Source organism: Callorhinus ursinus, unplaced genomic scaffold, assembly GCF_003265705.2.
Source record: "Callorhinus ursinus isolate GAN/ISIS: 27379988/994484 unplaced genomic scaffold, GSC_fseal_2.0 scaffold1, whole genome shotgun sequence".
Taxonomy (NCBI): Eukaryota; Metazoa; Chordata; class Mammalia; order Carnivora; family Otariidae; genus Callorhinus; species Callorhinus ursinus.
The window spans coordinates 68712881-68735158 of record NW_027397063.1 but is presented as its reverse complement, the minus strand read 5'-3'; the positions used below and the strand labels follow the sequence as shown (position 1 = coordinate 68735158).

General features: G+C 41.3%; 1 protein-coding gene across 3 annotated transcripts in view; it reads left to right on the top strand.

Moving 5' to 3' along the window:
• TPRG1 (tumor protein p63 regulated 1) overlaps positions 1 to 22278 on the top strand; it is a 219941-nt gene that overhangs the window by 82146 nt on the left and 115517 nt on the right. For 2 of the 3 annotated variants that reach the window (XM_073895678.1, XM_025876780.2), the window contains one exon: positions 16798 to 17028. In XM_073895678.1, coding sequence (XP_073751779.1) covers positions 16807 to 17028 — 222 coding nt within the window. In that variant the 5' untranslated portion in view covers positions 16798 to 16806. The remainder of the gene's footprint in view (positions 1 to 16797; positions 17029 to 22278) is intronic. The other variant, XM_073895673.1, reaches the window with a different exon arrangement.

Sequence of the window (22278 nt, the reverse complement as noted above, 5' to 3'; positions counted from 1 at the left end):
ATTCAATGACTTACAAATCTGAGGCTTGTATGAAAGCCTACAAGACTTTCCCCACCATCACTAGTTACCATATGCTCTGATCCCAACTGTTCAAGTGTGTCCATTGATCATTAGACTTCTAGCTTCCTTTTCCTGGAAACCTTTAAACTCAGTTTTAAGACTCTGTTGTGGTGTAGGTACTTTGCTAGGCCTTTAGACCATTAGTTCCTCTTATTCCTATACCCTCCTGCAAGGTAAATCTTGGATCCACTTCACATTTGAGAAAACAGAAGCTAAGGATTTTTTAATTGCTACCCAACCTCAGGCAGCTGGTAAATTGTGGCGTCTGGATTGAAGCCCAAGCCTGTTTGACTCCAAAGATTTCTCTACTGTGCCAGTCTATTTCCTGATACCGGAATTGATTGCATGAAATGCATCAATTTAGGTCTTTACTGTTCCTTGTGTACTGTCTTGTGGAAGAGTTGGTTTAATTAATTCTCCAAATGTTTATGCCTTTGAATTGTGGGTCAGTGATTTTGACACATCCCCCACAAAGGTGCACTTAAATCAAAAGCAAAGACATCTTTCAGGCTTTAGGAGAGGAAGCTAAGTTGTGTAACTTAGCCACTCCTACTGATTGGCCCAGCTCCCAAACAAGATTGAAGCTTAACAACTGAAAAAAACAAGAACAGTTTTACAAAAGTTGGGGGGGGGGTGGATAAAAAGCATAAAAGGAAAAGAAAATAAGAACCTGTTCAATACCACATAAGTGAAGTCATCTCTGCTAAGAGAGAGGATGCATTTCAGAGAGAAGCACAAAGAATCATCGAAGAGTTAGCAGGTGTGAAGGAAATTTAGGGCTGTGCTTTGGGATGTGGATTTTCTTGGCCAGGCATCTTCCCTTGACCTCTTCTCAAGGAAGATGGGTTATAATATGACTTCTAAGTCTGTTTGGCATAATGCAGGGGGTATGAAGGAAAGTATTTTACTCTGGTTTGTTTCAGACTGATGTTTTTGAATCTGACCTATGTCAAGGTCAGCTTGGTGCGGAATGGCTCCTCTCAAAAGCCCCCTTGCCTGCCCCTTCCCCAGGCCACTCTTCAAAACAAGGTGACTGCCGCCTCTTCTCCAACTCCACATCCCATGCTATGACCTTTGGCTGGAAACCTATAACTTCTGCCAAATTATTCTGTCCAGTCCATTTGTAAATAAGGGTTTTGTTCTCAGAGGATCTGTTCATTGGAAGTGCATTGGACTTATCTCTCTAAGACAAATGTTTCCCCCACCTTTTTCCCTTATAGAATTTAAATAACAGGTTTGTAACTTGTGGCCCACATAGTGATTTCATAACTCCTTGTGATAAAAACTTGCCTAAGAGACACTATCTTTCTCCATCTCTCAGTTTCTTTTGATTTTATTTCCTGAATACAGCCTTTGCATATCAGTGGGCAGACAAAAGTTATTGCCCAACAGCCCAACTCTCTGTGTACAGAAAATAGTCTTTATCAGTGTATGATTTTTAGCCTTCTTCTGACTTTAGGTTTTGGGGAATTTCTGAGGGCCAAATTTTGATGCATTTTCTGTATGAAACAGAATTTATCTCTGATGGTGGGTACTGGAGAATAAGAGATCTGTGATGAAAACGTGTGCTTAAATAAGTTTTCAAATGCTTTTGCTAGAACTAATACTTTCTTCTTCATTTTATCCTCTTTAAAATATTTTTATTGTAGAAAATTAGAAAATATAATTAAGGGAAAATATCTATATTCCCATTATTAAAGAAAACCAATGTTAACATTTTTGTGGCAATCCTTGTAAACCTTATTTTATATATATCCTTATTTTATTTTTATAAAAACTAAGATCATGCTCTGTCCTATTTTATAGTCTTTTTAAAAACAGTATATACCTGAATTTTTTTCTGTTGTATTTGTACTATGTTTATTATATCAGTTACATAATATTCTATTTAAACTACATTAGATATTATAAATAAATTATAAATTAAACGATATTGCTATTTTATTTTTTTTAAAGATTTTATTTATTTATTTGAGAGAGAGAGTGAGAGAGAGAGCACATGAGAGGGGGGAGGGCCAGAGGGAGAAGCAGACCCCCTACTGAGCAGGGAGCCCAATGCGGGACTCGATGCAGGGACTCCAGGATCATGACCTGAGCCGAAGGCAGTCGCTTAACCAACTGAGCCACCCAGGCGCCCACGATATTGCTATTTTAAAAAGGGGTTGGCGTTGCCACTGGAAGATGATGAGTTTAAAAATAGCTAGCGATAGTAGTTATTTTAAATGATATCTCTCTTTATTTCTTTGTTCGGATATACCACACAGCTTCTAACAAGGTACTGGTTAATTCCACTTTCTTTACCATGAAATCTAAGTCTATAGATACATATCATTATTAGTGAAACAAAGTAACAGTCTTAGAGACATCTATACTGGTGTGATATTGAACTAGCATAAGCAAGCTCCCTCCTACATTGAAGAGTCTACACTCAGTCACTCTCAAAGGGAGAGCTGATTTCAACTACTCTGTAGTGTTTAATAATTTTATCCACTGGCTAGGCTTTGGTGGGAAAATTACTGTTTCTCAACAGAATTTCACAGTCGAACATTAATGGCATTTGGAGCCTGACATTGCCTATTTTTGGTGGGATACAAGAGAAGAAGTGATGAATAATATTAACCAGGGATAGTACTGGGTATTAGAGCTTGGCCCCAGCTCATTAAGAAGGGAAGACAGCTACTCCAGAAACCAATATTGCACTGTATGTTAACTAAGTAAAATTTAAATTAAAAGAAGAAGGGAAGATAGAACTTCCCTCATAGTTAACAGGAAATATATTTTGGAAAGTGCCAAACAGTTCAGTGATTTCTTTAAACACCATGCAGGGGCACCTGGGTGGCTCAGTTGGTTAAGCGACTGCCTTCGGCTCAGGTCATGATCCTGGAGTCCCGGGATCGAGTCCCGCATCGGGCTCCCCGCTCAGTGGGGAGTCTGCTTCTCCCTCTGACCCTCTTCCCTCTCGTGCTCTCTATCTCTCATTCTCTCTCTCTCAAATAAATAAATAAAATTTAAAAAAAAACAAAAAAAAATAAACACCATGCAGGGTCATAGTTGAGGTTCTTAGATGCAGAGACACTGCCAAACAGTAACACTGTGCTCCAACCCACATTGGGTGATACTTATCTCAAAAGAGAAGCTCTAAAGATGGTCAAACTTATCCATTCACTTGAATTTCTCCATTCACAAATAGGACATATTATATAAGCCACAGATGTTCTTTCACTGATTTGATATTCTGAAGGGATACTCTAGAGGGAGGAATTGACACAGGAAGTGTGTGTATGGGTGACTCTGGCAGCATCCATATCAAATTCTGGCCCTGTGGGCTTCATTTTCTATCTGGTCCCCTGGCCTAGTTGGAACAGTTGCCTCCTGGGAAGATCTGGCATATCCTTTGTCTGGACACACTGCGTCTCCTCACTATCATCCCCCGCATCTTGCCAGTAGCTTTGCCTTCGTCAAGATAGGAATCAGCTTTCTCTAAAGGCTTTGGACAGTGCCACTTTCCCTTTGGCATCGTTCAGGGATGGTCACAAACTCCTGCTCAGATATAATTTTATTGCCCTCTCCTTCTTCTAAGATAATATATTAATGGCTCTTCAAAAGATGCAAGATCAAGGCACTCTCCATCATTTGCAAAGTACTTTCACAACGTTTTCATTTGATCTTCACAAGCAATCTCATAGAGTAAGCGGGGCAGGCATCAATATGCAGATTTTCATAGATAAAGAAATTGAGAGGTATTACTACAACATATATGTGCACTTAACATATGAAGATGGCATTGCTGATGACACTTACTAATGACTGGATTGATCTTTCCCCTGGTCCATGTTCCTACACCCCCTCGATTGCTTTGTGAGTGAAGTCGTATATTTGCAGAAGGCTGAGCAAAACCAAACAGTATTCCTCCCCAGTAAGCCAGCTTTGAGATACACCTTCCCAGAACCAAGGAAATGTGAATATCACCAGCAGCATTTTAATTTTCTCAATGCAATTACTATCTGTTCTGTGTCATGCTATTTATTGCTTCAACAGTAGATGTAGCAGGCCACACATAAATTCACATTTATCCTTTCTAATATTCTGAACTTATTTATGTGCATATAATTTCCTTAAGTGCATATGTAATTATATTTTCTTAGGTACCTACATATTTTGTTTTGTTTTCTTACTGAAATACAGAAAAAGAAAAGGCCTTTTGTGACTGATGTTATTATTCTTCATCTCTGTCTCTTATCTAACTACAGCAAGCTAATATAATTTTTTTCTTTACTTTTTATTCTTTAGCATTCTGAACTGTCTACTTTTCTTAAATCATCTTATAATGAATCTGAAGGTCCTTCCTGAAACACAACTCTTATTTCTCTATACCTGTATGCTGGCCTTCATTATTTGCATGGGAGAATAATGCTCTGCTTCAGTTCTCTTGCCTTTTCCCTCTCTGGGTGGTGTTCTCTGGACCTACTTGGATCCTCTTGGCATCTTGTAGAACAAGCTGAATCACAGGTGTTAACATTCTCACCTAGGATGAATGGAATTGGGTCAAAGTTGCCTTAGGATGATATAACTCTAACACTTTCTTAGAGCTAAATTATTTTGTCCCATTTGGTGTCTTGTTTAGCATTCTGCATTGGACTTCAATGTATATTTCACTAAAAAAACATGGGTTATCTTTCAGTTATGGTCCCCAACAAGATGAAAAGTTAGCAATATCTGTTTTTAAGACCTCAGGCTCCCCTATCTGGTCTTGTTCTACCCCTTTCAAGTGCCTATTCCCAAATATTGCCCTTTGGTTTCAGGATAAGACCTCCTCTACTCCTTCTGTTCCTAGACCTGTTCACGGGAAAGGTTCTCATTAATTGTCACCTACCCATCAGGGTAGTTTGAGGCAGAAGTGACTTTTTCCTTTCCAGAGACTCTGTCTCTGGTGGTGCAGACGTCTTCTGTGACCTCCACTGTGACTGAGCTAGCTGTCCTGCACAGAGGGTTAAGTATCCTGTGGGCATCCAAGAGGACAAAAGAGGCCATGGTTCATTCCCTCACAGAGCTCAGAAACTACTCACAGAGACCAATTGTAGGCAACGACTAAAGAACTGATTTGATAAAAGATCACGGTAGCTGGAAAGCATAGGAAAAATTGCATTTCTAAATTGCCATTCCTGTGAAGCTTATGGGAACTGGTAAGTTTGGAGCCTGGTTCAGAATAAAGGGTTTCAAATCTTCTCTTTCCAGGTCTGATTCCATCACATCTGAGTACAGACTCTCTAAGCTGAACCTCCTTTGCTTTTCTGTCATGGGTGCTCCATGGAATAAAGATATTTATTACTGATCCATTTGCTTGGCTAACACATAATGAATGTTATCTATGTGCTCTACTTGGTGCTAAGCATATAGTAGTAAGAAAACCCTGTCCCTATCCTCAACTATTTTACGAACTAGTGAGGAGAATGTGAACGTTGAGTTAAGAGATGGATGTGATATAGTGTGATAAGTACTGTCATAAAGATAATCACAGTCTGCAAGGAGAAACAGTAGAGAAGCATGTAAGTTATGAGACAAGATTGGTCAGGGAAGCCTCTAGCTGCTTTCTAAGTTGAGACAAAAAGGGCAACAGGAGTTATCAGGTAAAGGAACTGAGAAAGAGCTTGGTGGATTTATGAGTCTAAAGGTAGAGGAGTATGGCTGAAGCACAGGTTGTGAGTGCTGGGGTGTGACAGGGAAGATGGAAGAAGAAGACGGAAAAGAAAAGGGAGGGAAGAGACTTGGTGAGACATGAGCCTCTGTAGGTGAGTAGGAGTTCAGATCATGCCTGCCGTGCGCAGGAGCTCCTACTTTATTTGGAGTGCAGTGAGGATTCATTGAAGGTTAAGTGGCCAGTTACATAATCTGATTTGTATTTTAGAAAGATTAGTCTTCCTGCTGTGTGCGGCATGAATTTGAGAGAGAAATATTGGAGAGAAACCGGTTAGAGGACCTTTATAATGACCCACAAAAGGTAAACTTAAGCCATGGCAAAAGCAGTGGAGCAAAGTAGAGGATTCACTAGATACTGAGGAATTAAGAGCTCTAGGACTAGGTAGGTGTCTGGTGGCTAAGTATTGGACAAGAAGAGAGAATCAGGCAGACTTCTGGCCTGAGCAGCTGTATAGCTGTGGTATCACTCCCTGAGATTAGAATAAAAAGGAGGAACAAGTTTATGGGGGAGGTACGAAGACGATGAGGTTCCTCTTTGGATAAAATGAGTTTGAAGTACCTGTGGGTCAACAAAGGTGATGTGTCTAGTAGGCAGTTGTTTAGATGGATTTGAGCCTGGGAGAGAGATCTGACTGGAGATACAGATCTGGGAATCATAGATCTATAGGTTATGACTAAGCAGTAAGAACGAAGGAGCTTGCTTATAGAGAACATCCAGAGTGTGCTCTGACAAACATCAGCATGCAAGATATGGGTGTGTGTTGTGTGTTTGTGGTGGGGTCTCCCTGAAAGAAATAAATGCAGTGAACAAGCAAGTAGAAAGACCACTGGGAATGTGCATTTCCAAGGGACAGAAGGACACAAGAATTTCAAGAAGGATGATGTCAACAGTCAAGAGCCCTAAAGAAGATCAAGGAAGATAAAGAATGGAAAGTACCTATTGGATTCAGTCACAAGAGCTTTGTTGGGAATATTTCAAAGGGACTGAAAAGCAGATTTCTATGGATTCAGGTGTGAATGAGATAAAATTAAATAGAGACAACATGGGTAGGCCATTTTTTAAAAGAAGGTTGGTCATGAAAAACAAAAGATTCTTCACCTTTCTTATGCGTCTAAGGTCAAATGGAATAAATGTGCTCATTTTCTTCTGGCAATCCTTTAGGTATCTGAAGAGAACGGTCAGTGTCCTCCACATTTTCTTTCTTCTCAACTAAAATTCTCCAGGTCCTTCTACTGTTCCTCAAGTGACACAGCTGGTGGTCCCTCACCCTCTTCAGAATAAAGGGGAAGGTTATCTCACAGGCCATGTGTCAAAATGACCAGTCTGAACATGGAAATAGAAGAGGGAGAATTTGAGAAGCATCCATTGACATCGTGAAGTGTCTCTTTATTAATTCATTTAACAAATATTTTACCGTGTGTCAGATAATATACCAGCAGGCCCTCACAGAAGAAACAATCATTTGTGTGGGCTTTAGAGAGGTGTCTCCAGGACAGCTCCTCAGAGATGGGCTTTATGAAGCCAAGAGAGGGCGAACCTCAGACTCTTGGAGAAAAGAGTCATCATAAAGAGTAGGTTTCCCTTCTTCGTAGGCCAGCTAAGCCTTCCTAGGATTTGGAGGCAATAAGAACAGGAAAGAGGAGCCTGAAACCCTGGCTCTTCTTCTAACTTGCTTTTTGACCTGAGCTAAGTCACTTCTTTGAGCATCTGGTTTCTTATTTGTAAAATGAGGGTGTTGTCAGATATCTAAAATGTCTGGCAGTGCTCTTGGATTCCATCATTTGAAACCAACCGAGTATTTACTTTGAGAAAAATAATCCTGTCAATGTGCCATTACTATGGTATTTCTTGACCTATGTGGTAGTTACCTGGGTGTGTTTATTTTATGATCCTTCATTGATCTGTACATTTACGATGTTTTGAATGCATGTCATACTTCAATAAAAATGTTTCTAATAAAAATGCCATTAAAATAATGATGCAGTTTTTATTTTGGTGGGGCGGGAGAACTATTGTCAGCATTTGGATGAATGTCTTTCCCTGAATTTCACAAAATCTTACGTGAGAAGTCACAGTTGGCCTAGCAGGAAACCCAGGCTTGGGGGCGACCTCCTTCAACAAAGCTCCCAGCCAGGAACATCTGGTTGTGGAATGTGTGCTAGTACTGCTCCCTGGCACTGGGACGAATGCTGGGTAGGTAGTAATCCTGGTGACATAATCCACACACTCCCCTGGGATGTCCCAATTACTGGGAAAGAGACTTGTTCTCATTTCTAAGCATTGTCAACCATCTAGTTTCTGAATCAGAAGCTTCAAAATCAGGGAACCTATTTACTTTGGAGAAGGAAGAAAAGAGGCTGATGTAGGCTTAATTGTTGCCCTTTGTTGATTCTTTTGATTTCTCTGCTCCTTTCTTTTCCACTTGTTTGTGGAAACCATATTTGAGAGCTTATATTCCCCTTGAAGTACATCATCTGGACCCAACATCTTTGTTCTGGTCAGTTCTTTGCAGGCTGATTTTTTTCTTTCTTTTGGAGGGGGTTGGAGGGTTGGTGATTTAGCCTTAATTCTTTTTCTTCCCAGGAGGAGAATTCCACCACTTTTCTGTCCCCCTCCCTGTCCTAGGCTTTTCACGGTCAGGCCAATTGCTAGTTAGGACACCTCTACTGTGTGAGATAAGTCACTACGTGTGACTCCTGGCTTACAGATTGGCTTCCTTCTGCCTTATCAAGCACATCCCCAGCCAGCTCCTCCCCAACTCACAAATCCTTGTACAAGTGTATATTAATAGCTACCTCCAGAATTTATCTTCGTGGGGGAACTCCATTTATTCGGGGTGCTGAAGGGGAGAAGCCGAGTGACTTGGAGATGTGGATGAAACAGATATGTCCTTCAAATAATAAACACACATACTAGGAAGAAATTGTTACCCTGGAAATAAAGAAGAAACAGATGAATGGTGCAAAGTTGGACCATATGCAATGCGACTCACCTCTCCATGACTTCTCTCAATCCTTAGTGGTGTTAATCTCACGAAGCATCTGGGGAGAGTGGAACCCTTACAAGTGCCAGCCCCGATGCTGCATTTGGGCTGCCTGTGCGGGAGCTGTTCCAGCAGGTATGGAGGTGTGGTGATGCAGAGAGGAGGTGTGAGGAGGACTTCCGACTATCATCCCGTCAGAGAGCGGCAATTTTAAGCAAGGGTTACCAGCTCCTCAAGGGGTGTGGGCTGGAGGTGGGCAGCTGATGTCTCAGCTACACATACCATATTACCTGCCGTCTTTTGAACACCCCCCTCCTCACACCTCACAGCTGTGCCAACAATGGCCTCGCCTGTCTCCAACATGCAGTTGGCTCTACGGAGCCTTTCTCCACACTTTTCACTTCCCACACTCTCAACCCTCCCTCCACTCAGCCCTGTTAATCCTGCCTTCTTTCTCCAGGGTATTTGTGCACGTAATTCCTAGTGGGGCTCTATCACCAACGTCTGCGATTGCCTGCTAGACAATGAGCTTCTTGGAGGAAAGACTGTGTGGCACGTGCTTCTATGTGTGTCTGTGTCTGCGTGTGTCCAGAAGATGTTTCCATTCCTGTTGAGCACAGGGCTTCATTACTCAGCCCACCAACGTTTACTGAGTACTCATGTATGAGGTAGGGGGTCATGTGCCAACAACAATGGATCTGACAGAAGCCTTGCCTTTCAAACTTAGACCTGACAGAGAAACAAGCAGGGCGTCCATTTGAGAACTTGTACTTTGTGGCTGCTTTATGCCATGCTCATGCCAATTCCGGGCTATAAAGATGAGTGCTCAGAGTTGCTCATGGCCCAGGAGTGAAGACAGGGATGTCATGGGGATTACACAACATCGAGATAAATGCTACAAGTCAGGGACCCAAGCCTTACTCAAACCCAAACAAGTGTTTGTGGGAGTGTGTAAGAAAATTAATCTCAGGGAGTCACAAGGGATCTGTAATCTCACAAAGTTCTCTAGTCAATATCTTTGTCTTTATCAATTCTTTTCCGTATATATTTTCAAAGAACCCCCTTTAAAAATTATGTGTCTTGTATGAGGGGCTCAGCAAATCTCTGCATGTTTTCCTTTTTAAATGCGAGAAGACTTATTGGGGCCTTAGTGTATCTCTAGCCCTGGCCTGAGTGAGGTGCCCAGTGGATGCCCTATCAGCTCTGGTCAATGTAGATAGATAGCCATTTGCACTGGAGGGTATTCAGAGGCGGCCAAACACCCCAGAGTCTTCACAATGGGCACCCAAATTCATGACATGGCAGTTGTCTTCCTCTGGCCCCACAGCCTGTGCATCACAGGGAACTACCATATTCATGGGAGTCACATAATGAAGATGAGATGGGGGAAACCATACATGAGCCACCTCTCCAGACTTAGATCTAGAATATTCTGGGTACTAGAGAAAAGTCCATCAAATCTTGTGGAGCTATTGAACTGGAAGGAAACTTGGGAATAATTACTCCAAGAGTTTTCAAACTTTCGCATAGTGTTCTCCCCACGTGAAGGCTTCAGAAAAGATCCCAAAGCACAGAAGTGGATCTGCTTGGATTGAAATGAGTTACTCATTTATGCAAACCATAAAGTCTGGCCTCTCATTTTGCAGATGAGGAATCTGCGGTGCAGAAAGAGGAGTGACTTCCCTAGGGTTACTCAGTGAATGAGTGGGGATGCGTTCTTCATGCTGGCCTTATGTTCCGCCCGCCCCCTTGCTGAATGAGCACAGGACCCTGCCCACCAGGGGGCAGCTGGGGGGGGAAGAGACCCTGCATCCATTCAACTTTTCCCCAGGATACAGAGCAGCCCTGCTGGCATGTTATCCCTAATGCACAAAATGTGAAATTGTGAAGGCTTGTTTGCCAATTCTCTTATCTCAGCTGGTACCGAGGAGGGCTCGTTGGAGTTTGGAAGTGTTCGAGTATTGTTTATCCACCACACATCCCTTGGCTGTTCTCGAAGAGACTCAGGAAAGGCTGCACATATAAATTCACATAAATTACCTTTACAAAATGTCAAAATTAAAAGTGGATTTTTATTTTGGGGATGTGCCTCGAGCATGTTAACCCCTTCTAGTGGGTAGAGGTGTCACCATCAGAAAAGCAGTCGACTTCTTTGAAAGCAACATAATCCGCAGGAACTTACTCCCACGCTCCCTCCCCAGCCCAGCACTACCTCACCTGCAAGAGGCAGCAGTTCTTGTCAGCAAACCAGGGACTTTTCTAAGCTCCTAGCTGGCCCGCAGATAATCCTCTGGAAAGAGTATTTTTAATCCCGGGCTGGCCATAACTTCATTCTTTATTACTTCTTTTTAATTGACTAACTGGACAGTTCAGGGGAGAAACAGAACCCAACTGGGCCTCAGTTTCCTCATTTACAAAATGTGGATGGGTGTTTCCTAACTAGGCATTCTGTCTGCCCAAGGATCCAGAGAGGCAGTAATGGGGATCCTTAAGTAGGTATTAATATTTCAAAAGCTTTATGGAAATCACAAGACACCTGCAATAGGGTTGCATAGGTTAAAAACAATCCCATGGAGACTCATGGAAATACATGGAGAAGACAGGGAAAGTAAGGGAGAAACAGCTGTGCAGGCTTGCCAGGGAGGCAGAGAGGGTGAGGAGCCAAGGACTTCTTATAACTGGATGGCAAAAGGGGGAACATAGTGCTGGAGAGTGGCATGCATGGCCCTTGAAAAGAGGCTCACCGTGAAACAGCCCTGAGGTTTACTGCTATCTCTGTTTATTTTACTGTTATCTCTGTGATTCTTTTTGTTATGTCTAACCTATTCTTTATTAAACTCTTGTGAAAACGAGAAAGTCCCCAAACTCTCCCTTTCTTTGCCTCTGGTTGGAGTGGTGGCCACTCAGTGTGGCCAGCTACTTCTTTAAAGCTGATCAGAAGTTTTCAGCATAGTTCTTTGTATGCTTTTCTAGAAAACAAATATTTATTGGGGTCAGCTCTTCTGGATCTCTCTTTGATTTTAATAAAGCAAAAAATAATTGTCTTGAGATTGCACAGTTTGTCCACAGGACAGAAATCTTTCAGCTGGAACAGAATCTTCCAGAATAAAGGTTTGGAAGGCACTGGAAAGGGTAGGGAATGTTTCTAGTTCTGATGATTTAGGATGGAGTCCCAGAATGGAATATTAAGCAGGCAATGTCTGTAGTAGGATGTAGGTTTAATTCAGGGCCACATTATCATTTTCATGAGCCTAAAACTCTTTAGCCTTTATGGACCTCTCCACCTTTCCATAACTATCAATATTAAAACTTACATTTCTTTATGACTTTAAATGCTTCCCCCATTTTTTCGGTTTTAGGCAAAACCAAAAGTTTTGGGTGTCCTACAAATTTCACTTTTTTTCCTGACATGAGAAAAAAATCAAAACGTTTCTTTTGACCATGCAATTTTTAATTTGTCTCTTCCAATTTTAAAATAAATTAACACGCTTCCTGAGCCCCTAAAAGGTTTGTGGACCATAGGCACTATGCCTGTTGAACCTAAGAGATAAGTCAGCCTGACTGCAAGGTAGAGGAGAAAGCTTTAGTTCACAGGGCTGGGTGCTGGGTACCTGCTGCGGATGCAAGAGAAACTGGGGTGAGCCTTGTTCCATGGGAGGTGTATCTCCCATCCCAGAGCAAAGCAGAGCTGACTGATGGAGACATTAGACAAAATTGTTTCCAGTTGACCAACACCTAAGTTTGATAACTGCTTCTCTGCTTTTCTTCTAAGTGATACAACTTGAAGCAGTGAATGAGAGTCAGGAGTCCTGTCTTGTTTCTATTTAGCTGCGTGTCCTTGGGCGAGTCCCCCTCCTGAGCATTCCGCAGTTTGCAAAATGAAGGAGTTGGACTAGACATTGATTCTCGAGCTACAATTTATGCCCTATATGCTTCTGAAATATTATCAGAAAAAGTCACAGAAACACAGATGAAAGCACGTATACAGTGAGGCAGGTATACTTAGATGAGGACCCAGAAGTAAGTTATTTACTGCAATACTGTATTAAGTTTAGCTCTGAATTTGCTGGCAGCTGAAAAATATAGAATTCTTACCATCTAACGGAAGGAAGAATAGTGCTTCTTTAGATATTTATTTGGCGTTACATTTGAGGAGGTCATGGAGAAGATAGGACCACTAGTTGACCCCTGAGCGAGCCCCAGGGCAATCGGAACTTCTCCCTCCTCTGCCCTTGAAACATACACGCCACCCACTATTCCCACGGTGGGAGCCACTTGAAGGACACAGCCTAGAGAGAGAGAAAGAGAGAGAGAGAGAGTAAGGTATTGCTGAGACCATTTTGACCTTATATGTGACTGAATCCAGGTATGTCCTGTGTATAAACTTTTAAGATTCTGGCGGGCACATGCAGAGATGTGCTTGTCTTGAGGCGCCCAAGACAAATTCATATGTAAGTTGCCTTGCTTGTTAAACCTGCCACCTTACCAATTTGGATTGGTCTTTTCTTTGGTCTCTCCTTGCCCTCCGTGTCGGGGGTGAGGGGCAGTTTCAGATTATACCAGAATTTGCAAATCAAAATATTTATTAAATGTTTTATTTCTTATTGCAAAAGCAGCACTAACACAATTACAAAAACTTTTTTTTAAAAGGCAAAAATTCAGTTTCAATCCAACTACCTCAATAAATCTAAGTATTTTCCTTGTGCTCTTTACCAATGTAAAAATTATTCAAATCCTCCTATCTAGAGAAAGTCTTTGTTTTTTGCTTTTGCTTTTTTTTTTTTTTTTTCACCTAGGAAGATACATCCTTTACTTCCCTGCTGCAGCAGTGCTTATGCAAGTTATTTTAAATGTCTGCACGGTATCAATTGGACAGACTTAGCAATTCCTTGGCTGTTAGGTGTTTAGTTGATTTCTGATTTTTCATTACCTCCCAGAATAAGCAATTAATATTGCACTCTTTTTCTTCTTCAGAGTGTCCTGGAATGAGATTAGGTCAAAAAGTACGGACTTATTCTTTTCTAAGCCTTGACCTTACTTTCCTTAGAAATTGTGCTACTTGAGTACTAAATGCTAACATTTAAGATTCCAAGAAGTGTTAGAGAATAATGATCTTTTTAAATTATAAATGGCTCCAGATGGGTCTGTTGCAAGGCATGCTTTATCCATGTAAGGCAGTGGAAACATTTGAATTTGTCTAGATTTGTTTTCAGTATTAATATGCTTTTAGTGTTTCAATGTATACCACTCAGGCAGAGGTAGGAGAACATATCTATTGAATTCGGGAGAAACATTGGCTGGGCAGAGGTTGATGAGGAATAGAGCTGGCCGCTTCGGTGCTTGGCACTCCTCTCACATTGGGGAGGTTGTTGAAGAAGTCACATTCATTGTCCTTACAAAGATGTCCCCGTGACTAGAGCAGAGCTCTAGTCATCCCGGAGTAAGGCAGCCGGGTTCCATTTTCCACGATTCGTGGCTGTAAGAATTTAACTGGAGCTGAGTTTCCTTCTTTCCTGGATCTCAAACAGCTTGGTCTCAAAGTGCTCTGATTCTTTTCCCTGAGTGTTTCCAGAGAAGACAGCCTGAGGGAGAGGAAGTGGTGCTAATTAAGTCCTCCCTCTGTTTTTCAGGCACGGGAGCCTTCTGCAGATGTCTGTTGTGAGGCGTGTGTTCCCAGAGTGTGGCAAATACAGAAGCAGGCTTTCCTTCCCCAAAGGCACTAACTTTCCTTAACAGGTTACAGGGAACTCTAGAAACACACTTCCTTCCAACAGCCACTGTTTGATTGAGGTGACAGACCTGCCAGGGAGGCCAAAGTGCTTCACCGATTGTTCTCTCTGTCTCTGTCTCTGTCTCTGTCTCTGTCTCTCTCTCTCTCTCTCACACACACACACACACACACACACACACACCACACACACATACACACATACACTTGCACATGCACACACAATTTTTCCTGCTTCTGCGGGTGCGCCTTGTATTTCTTACAGGCCAATCTCTGCCTTTTATGCATCTAACTTAAAAAAATTACTGAAGACTCAGCAAAGCCTTCCTGCTGCAACACAGCGTGCCTCATGATGGGCGTGCTGGATTGACAGGAAGCATGGTTGGGAGCCCGGGGTGGGCATCCCGGTGCTGCCACGATGATCTGAGTGTGCCCTGGGTGGGTCCCCTAAACGCTGTGATCCCCAGAGAGATGCAGGTAAAATCATCTTCTAGGGTTGCTGGGAGGATCAGATGGGGACTGTGGAGGGCTTTTCACTGGTGAGCCCCCCTAACCAGCTGTGTTTTCTCCTGCATTCAAACCCCTCAGGGTGACTGTGTATGTCCACCTTTGCCTGAGATAATCCCGATTTACTCTCTCATTCTGACATAATTCTTAATAGTATGTTTTTCATGCTCCAAAGTGTCCAGCTTTAGGCAGTAGGTTATATGCTCATACTATTTTTACCTCTCTTGAATACTCTAATTCCAATGTTAAGAATGTACACTTGCTGGGGTTGGGGCTGTTTCTCACTGTCTAGTGTTTCACAAGAATCGAGGGAATGAGATTTATCTGATTAGGAGCACTGAGGCAGCTCTGAGGATAAGATGGTGTTCCCAAGTCACAGTGAAGCCAGGCACAAAACCTACCTTCTATGTAGCATGGACGGTGTACTTACTGCAGGTCTGCCTATCTGGCCTCAGCTTGGAAATGGTGACCTGATGTAGGGGTGCTTTTTACTAGGCTAGTGTGTGCTTTCTATTTATTTTGTTTAATTCTGCTGTATATTTACAGAATAGAAATAAGTTTATCGTGTTTTTACTTATATATACTCATTGTAAGCATCCAGAGACTTATGAAAACAAAAAATTAAAATAACCTCATCCAGAAATAACCGTTAATATTCTATTTTATTTCCTTTTTTTTTTTAGTTTTTGATGTAGTGTTCAATGATTCATTAGTTAAGTATAACACTCAGTGCTCATTACAGCATGTGCCCTCCTCAGTACCCATCACCCTGTTACCCCTTCTCCCACTCTCTGCCCCTCTGAAGCCCTCAGATTGTTTCCCATGGTCCATAGTCTCTCATGGTTCATCTCCCTCTCTGATTTCTTTTTAGACGTTTTCTAGCCCTGTCACTCAATACATGTATGTACATATTCAACTCCCAGTTTCCTTTCTTCTTTCTTTTTTTCTTTTTGAATCTGAATTATTTTAACCCATTTGAATATAGTAAGTCATAATTATTCATAATGTTTTTCCACTAACAATATATTTTGGACAGATTTCCATGATAAAAATATGCATTTATATTTTTAATGACTACATTATATTTCACTTTTTTATATAATGTATTTAGCCAGTTCCCTACTGACCAGTTCTTAGTTTTACTATATTCTTTTGGTATTAGATACAATGTTGTTTGAGTGTCTAATGTGGCTGTTTTATAAATGTTTTGCTATTAGACATAAAGTTGTGTATTTTTCTGTTATTAGAGACATGTGATGAACTACTTCAATATTGATCTTTTTGGGCATTTGTCTAAATTATTTCCTTACGATAGAATTTTAGAATTGTTGTTTTTTGAGTCAAAATATGCTCAGTTCTAAGTGCTTTTGTGCCCTATTACTACCCAAGCAGCATTCAAGAAGGTGCATTATCATTCCATTTACCTGTTAAATATGTTGGCAGGCTGGTGGGTTTTTAAGCAAAAATTCTATGAAATCATGAAGATCAGCTGCTTGGTAATTATTTCATACTGCCATCTCCGTACTCCACTTCTTGTCCTCTGGGATTCAAGGTGGGAAAATGGACCTACTTGCAACCCCCTTTTGTCTGTCTAGAGGGTCTCTGCTTCGCTCCCCTGGTAAATGGCCCCACAGGGTAATGCAGTCTGTGTTATTGAACTGCATTCATTAAGGCCTTTGTTTAGTTAACATGTGAGTGCCTTTGTCAGTTTCAGGAGCATCATTTGCACCCTGTCGACTTTTTGCCCTGGCCAGGACAGAGGTGACTTCTTTTCCCTTTATTTTTTCCCTAATGAAAAGATTGTTTCTTCTCTTGTTTTAGGTAGAAGAAATGTCAATGATTAGGAGTTTTGAAGGATTCCAGCCTGTATCCCTGAAGCAAGAGGGAGATTACCAACCCTCTGAGACTGACCAGCTGTCCACGGAGGAGGGGGACCCAGGCATGGACCCAGAGCCAAGGCAGATTTCAAGGCAGCCAAGTGTGACCGAATCAACACTGTACCCCAATCCTTATCACCGACCTTTTGTCTCACGGAAGTACTTTGCTACACGGGTAAAGTTTTTGGTGCCCTGAAGTACTGTACAAGACAATTCTTACAATATTCTAATATTACCAAGTATTTTCACATTTGTTATCTCATGTAATAGTCATAATAACTGTGAATTAGTTATCCTTCTCCCCATTTTACAGGTGAAGGGGCTGAATTTCAGAGAAGTTAAGGGTCTATTTTTGATAACCAGGTAGTATTGAGGAGAAGTCGGTTATCCAGTGTCTGTGGATCTTTGGCTCCTCAGTCCTGTGTTCATGTTAAACCTGATCTCCACAGATTAATGATCTATGGAGAGAAAACCCAAGCAGCTAGAATATAAAGTTGTGTGCCCAGAGTGGTTATTTGTTGCATGTTTGAAAAAGACATGGGTGATGGAGTGGAAAGGCTTGCTGAGAATGGATTGAACCTCAGGGTCTACACTGGGCTGCTGGTGTTACATGTGGGAGCAGGCATTTCGAAATCCCAAACCTTTGGCTGCTGTCTGCAGCTGACCTCTTTTACCTGAGCATTAGAGCTGAGAAAGTAAATGGATGGATGGGTAATGAGGATGGGGTTTGTATATCTAGATACAAAGAATGATGGGGCGCCTGGGTGGCTCAGTCGGTTGAGTATCTGACTCTTAATTTTGGCTCAGGTCATGATCTTGGGGGTTGTGGGATTGAACCCCATGTCAGGCTCTGCACTGTACTGGGTGTGGAGCCTACTTGAGATTCTCTCTCTCCCTCTCCCTCTCCCCCTTCCCCTGCTCACTCACTCTCTCTTAAAAAGAAAAAAAAAGGTATTTTGAACTTCTAGCATTTGGATCAAGTGGAGAGTGCTTCCTGGGTTTGAGTACTTTTCTCTTTCTCTCGAACCCTCCTTCATACTTATCAATGTTCTTTGCCAATCCTTCAATGTTCTTGTTTACACAGTAATTGCTGGCTCACAGGCTATAATCAGTCAGTGGCAAAACTGGGGATTGTACAGTGTGACAAAGGAGAGTATCTCATCTTTGAAGCATACGTGGGACACATCTTGAAAAAAGGTTTTTCTCAACTCAATCTTATAATTAAATGGTGGCTAAGACATTGTGACAATTTACAAAGTTTTAATGAATCCTGATTTGGTAGCTTTTAAAACATCTTTGGTTAAGATAAAAATCCAGCTAATGTGACTCAGTGTGTGTGTATGTGTGTGTGTATGTACGTATGTGTGCACGCACGTGTGCGCATGCATGTTTGAAGCTAAGATATACCCGTATCATCTGTATTTAGCCACTCGTATGTGTTAAGGTGCTTTGGTAGGTGCTATGCTATGTGCGTGTTTGTGTGAGCGTCTTTGTCTAGGCAGAGCATATAGTTTGTTTTCTAAAGTATGTGAACGTTATTGAATAAGCAAAATTAAGTTGTAAGATACATCTGTGAAGGAAATCAAAGCATCCCCTAAAGTTGTCTCATCTTTGGTAATGATGATGTATCAGTCACAGTTTGATGAGATAACAACCATGAGTGGTATGGAATAAGAGATTCATTGTGCTCAGAAGCTGGTGCAGTCATGAGAGCTGGCTGGGGAGTCTCTGCAAAGCTGTTGTCTTTGCATCTGGTGATGGGCCTGAAGCTGCACCACGCCATCAAGTGAAGCAGCCGTGAATATGAGCTGCCGCAGTCACTGCGGGCCTGCACTGATCTTCCGCAGGGAAATGACCGATGTGTCACTTCTGCCTTGCCAGTCTGACACTAATGTCTCTTGTGGCCAACTCTAATTGGGAAACAGGAAAAGAAATTCTAGAAAAATGTAGTTTTAGCTTAGCTAAATCGACACAGTTTGAAGCCACCATGGAGCTTTTCTTTGTTTGTTTGAATGATGCTTTTATTTGTGTGGCTCTATGAAACTTATCAAGTGAAGTTCCCTGGAGCCACACTGTAAGGTAGGCAGGGGAGGACTTAGCACTCTTGCTTCATTGTAAACAGTGCAGCTTCAGGGGAGTGAAGTGACCTGACCAAGTCACACAATATTAGTGGAATAGCTTTAGCAAGAATCTGTATCTCCTGTCTCTAAGTCCAGAGCTCTTCCCACCTCATGTACAACTGCACGTATGGCCCCTTTCTAAGTCAGTCAATGACTGACTCCAGTCCATGTGAAGAATATCTTCTCCCTCGGGTATATAGAAACAAGCCCTAAGTTCTCAAGATGTTGGGAGGGAAAGCTTCTAATGTTAATGAGTTTAAAGTAGACTTGAGGATTCTTTAGGAGCTGTGAGGGCTACATTCCCAAGGCACTCAGCATTTGCTCTCCTTCAGACCACATAATATATATTCTGTGAGCATGTGAGTATAATGAATGTGCTTTATATGTATTTTTATATTTTTATCTATACCTATAAATTTCCTCATTTGCAATGTGTGGATAAAATACTAGTTTTATACAGAGGTTTAAATAGGCTGATTTTGTAAATATTCTTAGTACAGTGTATGACACGTCTATTAACATTTCCTAAGCAGCATCTCATTGCTATTATGAATGCTTTCTCCCTTTCTTGTTGATTTGGCATTCCCATTTCTGTAGTTGGTCATAGGGAGTGACATTAAGATGCCCGTGACCTCACCATGACTTTCAGAAGGAGATATAAATGTAGATGTATAGCGTCTATAGCAGTAAAGAGGTTTGAGTTAAGGAAACTAATTCATTTCTCAGGGAATAATTCAATAAGACCCCGGCTCTGAATGATTCGGATCTATGAAAGATTCATCATAAAGTATCATTTCTTAGAGCTGAAACGAGATCGACAGATGATCTGGTCCACTGGTTCTCCATTTTATCATGCAAACAAATGACCTGCAAATCTTGTGAAAATGCTGGTCTGATTCAGTTGGCCTAGAGGAAGGTCTTAGATTCTGCATTTATATAGATCCTCTGGCAATAAGATGCAATCTGTCCACAGACCACACCTTGAGCACCAACGAGCTAGTCAACACTCTCGTTTTCAGAAGTAACTAAGGCCCAGAGAGGGGTTGTTGCTTGTCCAGTGTCATAACCATTAATAAGCACCAACTTGCCCAAGACGCTAGTAGTAAGTGCTAAAGCTAGGGTTAGAACCCAAGTTTCCCAATTCCCAATTCATATTTCTATGATCTCAAGAAACAATTAAAAAGAAGTAAGTTTATTACAGTGCAAGAATTTAAAGCATATAGGTTGTAAATTCAGAAGAACAGTAAGTAAATGAGTTGAGGAATTCCTTGATCAAGCATTTTATTAAATGTTTTAAAATCATTTCACAAAAGGTAGCTTATTGGAAAAATTAAAAAGAAAAATGTCTATAAGCAAAATAAAAGCCACCATAATCTCCCTGCCCAACATTAACCAAAGTATATTGAATGTGTGCTTATACATTTTGGTGTATATCCTGTCTTATTTATTTCCTCATGTGTACAATTCGTTGCATAAAAATATTTCTGTGTCAATAACTATACCTCCATAAACTCATTTTTCACAATTCAATAACATTCCACTATAGAGATATGCTACAATTTATTCAACTTTTGATGGACATGTAAGTTGTTTCCTACTTGTATCTTTTAACCCAGAAAGGAAAGTTACTCTTTGGCTTGCTGTGGTAGTATGGCACTGAGTTTCTTAGGCTCCAGGAGTAGATGCCCAGTGATATAATAAGAAGATCAATTATATGAGTTGCAAGCTGGATACACAAAGATGTGACTGCTCTGGAAGTTTAAATTAATTCAGGACAAACAAGAGGCTCAGTCTCACAACCCTGAGATCATGACCTGAGCTGAAATCAAGAGTCGATTGCTTAGCCTACTAAGCCACCCAGGTGCCCCCAAGAGTCATTTTTTAGCATTATAACCTCATGTATTAGATCATACCAGATCATAAAAGAAGTCAATCTGGTTCCTTAAACCTCTTATGTTATTTCATGGGGCGTCTGGGATGTTGCTTCCTACCCACAGGCTTCCAGACTATTATTTATTTCCTGAACTGTGCCCTTCCAACATAGCGATGTTCTTGCTCAGAGCCAGAAGGGGCCTTAGAGGAAAATTTAATCCAACCCCTGAAACACACAAAGGAGATGTGACTTGTCCAAAGTCAACCAGCAATTCAGGAGCCATGCCAAGACTGAGAGCCAGGACTCCTGACACTTTTTACCACCGCTCCAGAGCCTCTGACCTTGGACAATGAATGAGAGGTCATAGGAATGAATGTCTGAAGTACTTGCTATCACTCTGCTTGGATATTTTTTTCCTCCTGTTTTGTTCATTTGCTATTTTATTGCTTAGACATATCTAAAAAAAGGCCTAGTGCCTTTTCTGAACAAAAGTACCACTCAAGGCTAATAACTCGAGGTATATTATGATAATCCCTTTAGTTGTGGAGACTGATATTCAAAAGCAACTTCTTATGAAAGGAACAATACTTGATACGCATGGGGAAAGATATTTTTAAACTCCCTGTAGGACTCTATATTTGCAGATACCTTATCAGAAAGTTGAAAGCGATTAGGGATGGGGAATTATCTCTAAATTTGTACTTGAGAATGTAAATTACATACAAACTAATGGGACTAAAACTATTTGATCTTTTAATATTTAATTAATGGTTCCCCATGGCCTTTTTATAGCCTGTGTTCTATTGTGAGGAACGAGACCTTAATAAGCAGGTTTGGGACTTCCCATTGTGTAGCAAGATGTCATTGCTTTCATGACACTAATTTGGCTTTCATACTCTCTCCCTTCTCCTCTTCTCTTACTATAGGGTTCCCTGTGTCTTGCTCTTTCATTGGGAACAACTAAATATATTAGTTGTATTGTTATTGTCTGTGTGAGCTTCTTCCTGGTCTAGAAATTACATATCTCACTGGGCAAAAAATTTCTTGATTCCCCTCCTTACACTGAAATCCCTTGAAGATTGTAATAAAGTTGATGTTTCGTTCTGAGGGTAGGCACTTAATAAAATAAGAAGCATTTCCTTTATTTTCAAAGAGAGACAACTTTGCCCTGGACTTTACAAATCACATCCAATTTAGAGCTGTTTTTCTGCCCGTATGTGTTTACCACAGAGTGATTTCTATCTGGGCATGATGACACCCACAAGAGAGATCCTATTGTGTCTGAGTCCCTGGGAGCATTCCTCTCTATGCTGCCCCCTCCTCTTACTGTCTGGCTAAGGAGTCCAGTACATGGGAAACTATTAGCAGCAGATGGGAGTATTAATTGTGTGACAACTGGTCCCTGGCTAGTCCAGCTTACAGAAATATAGGG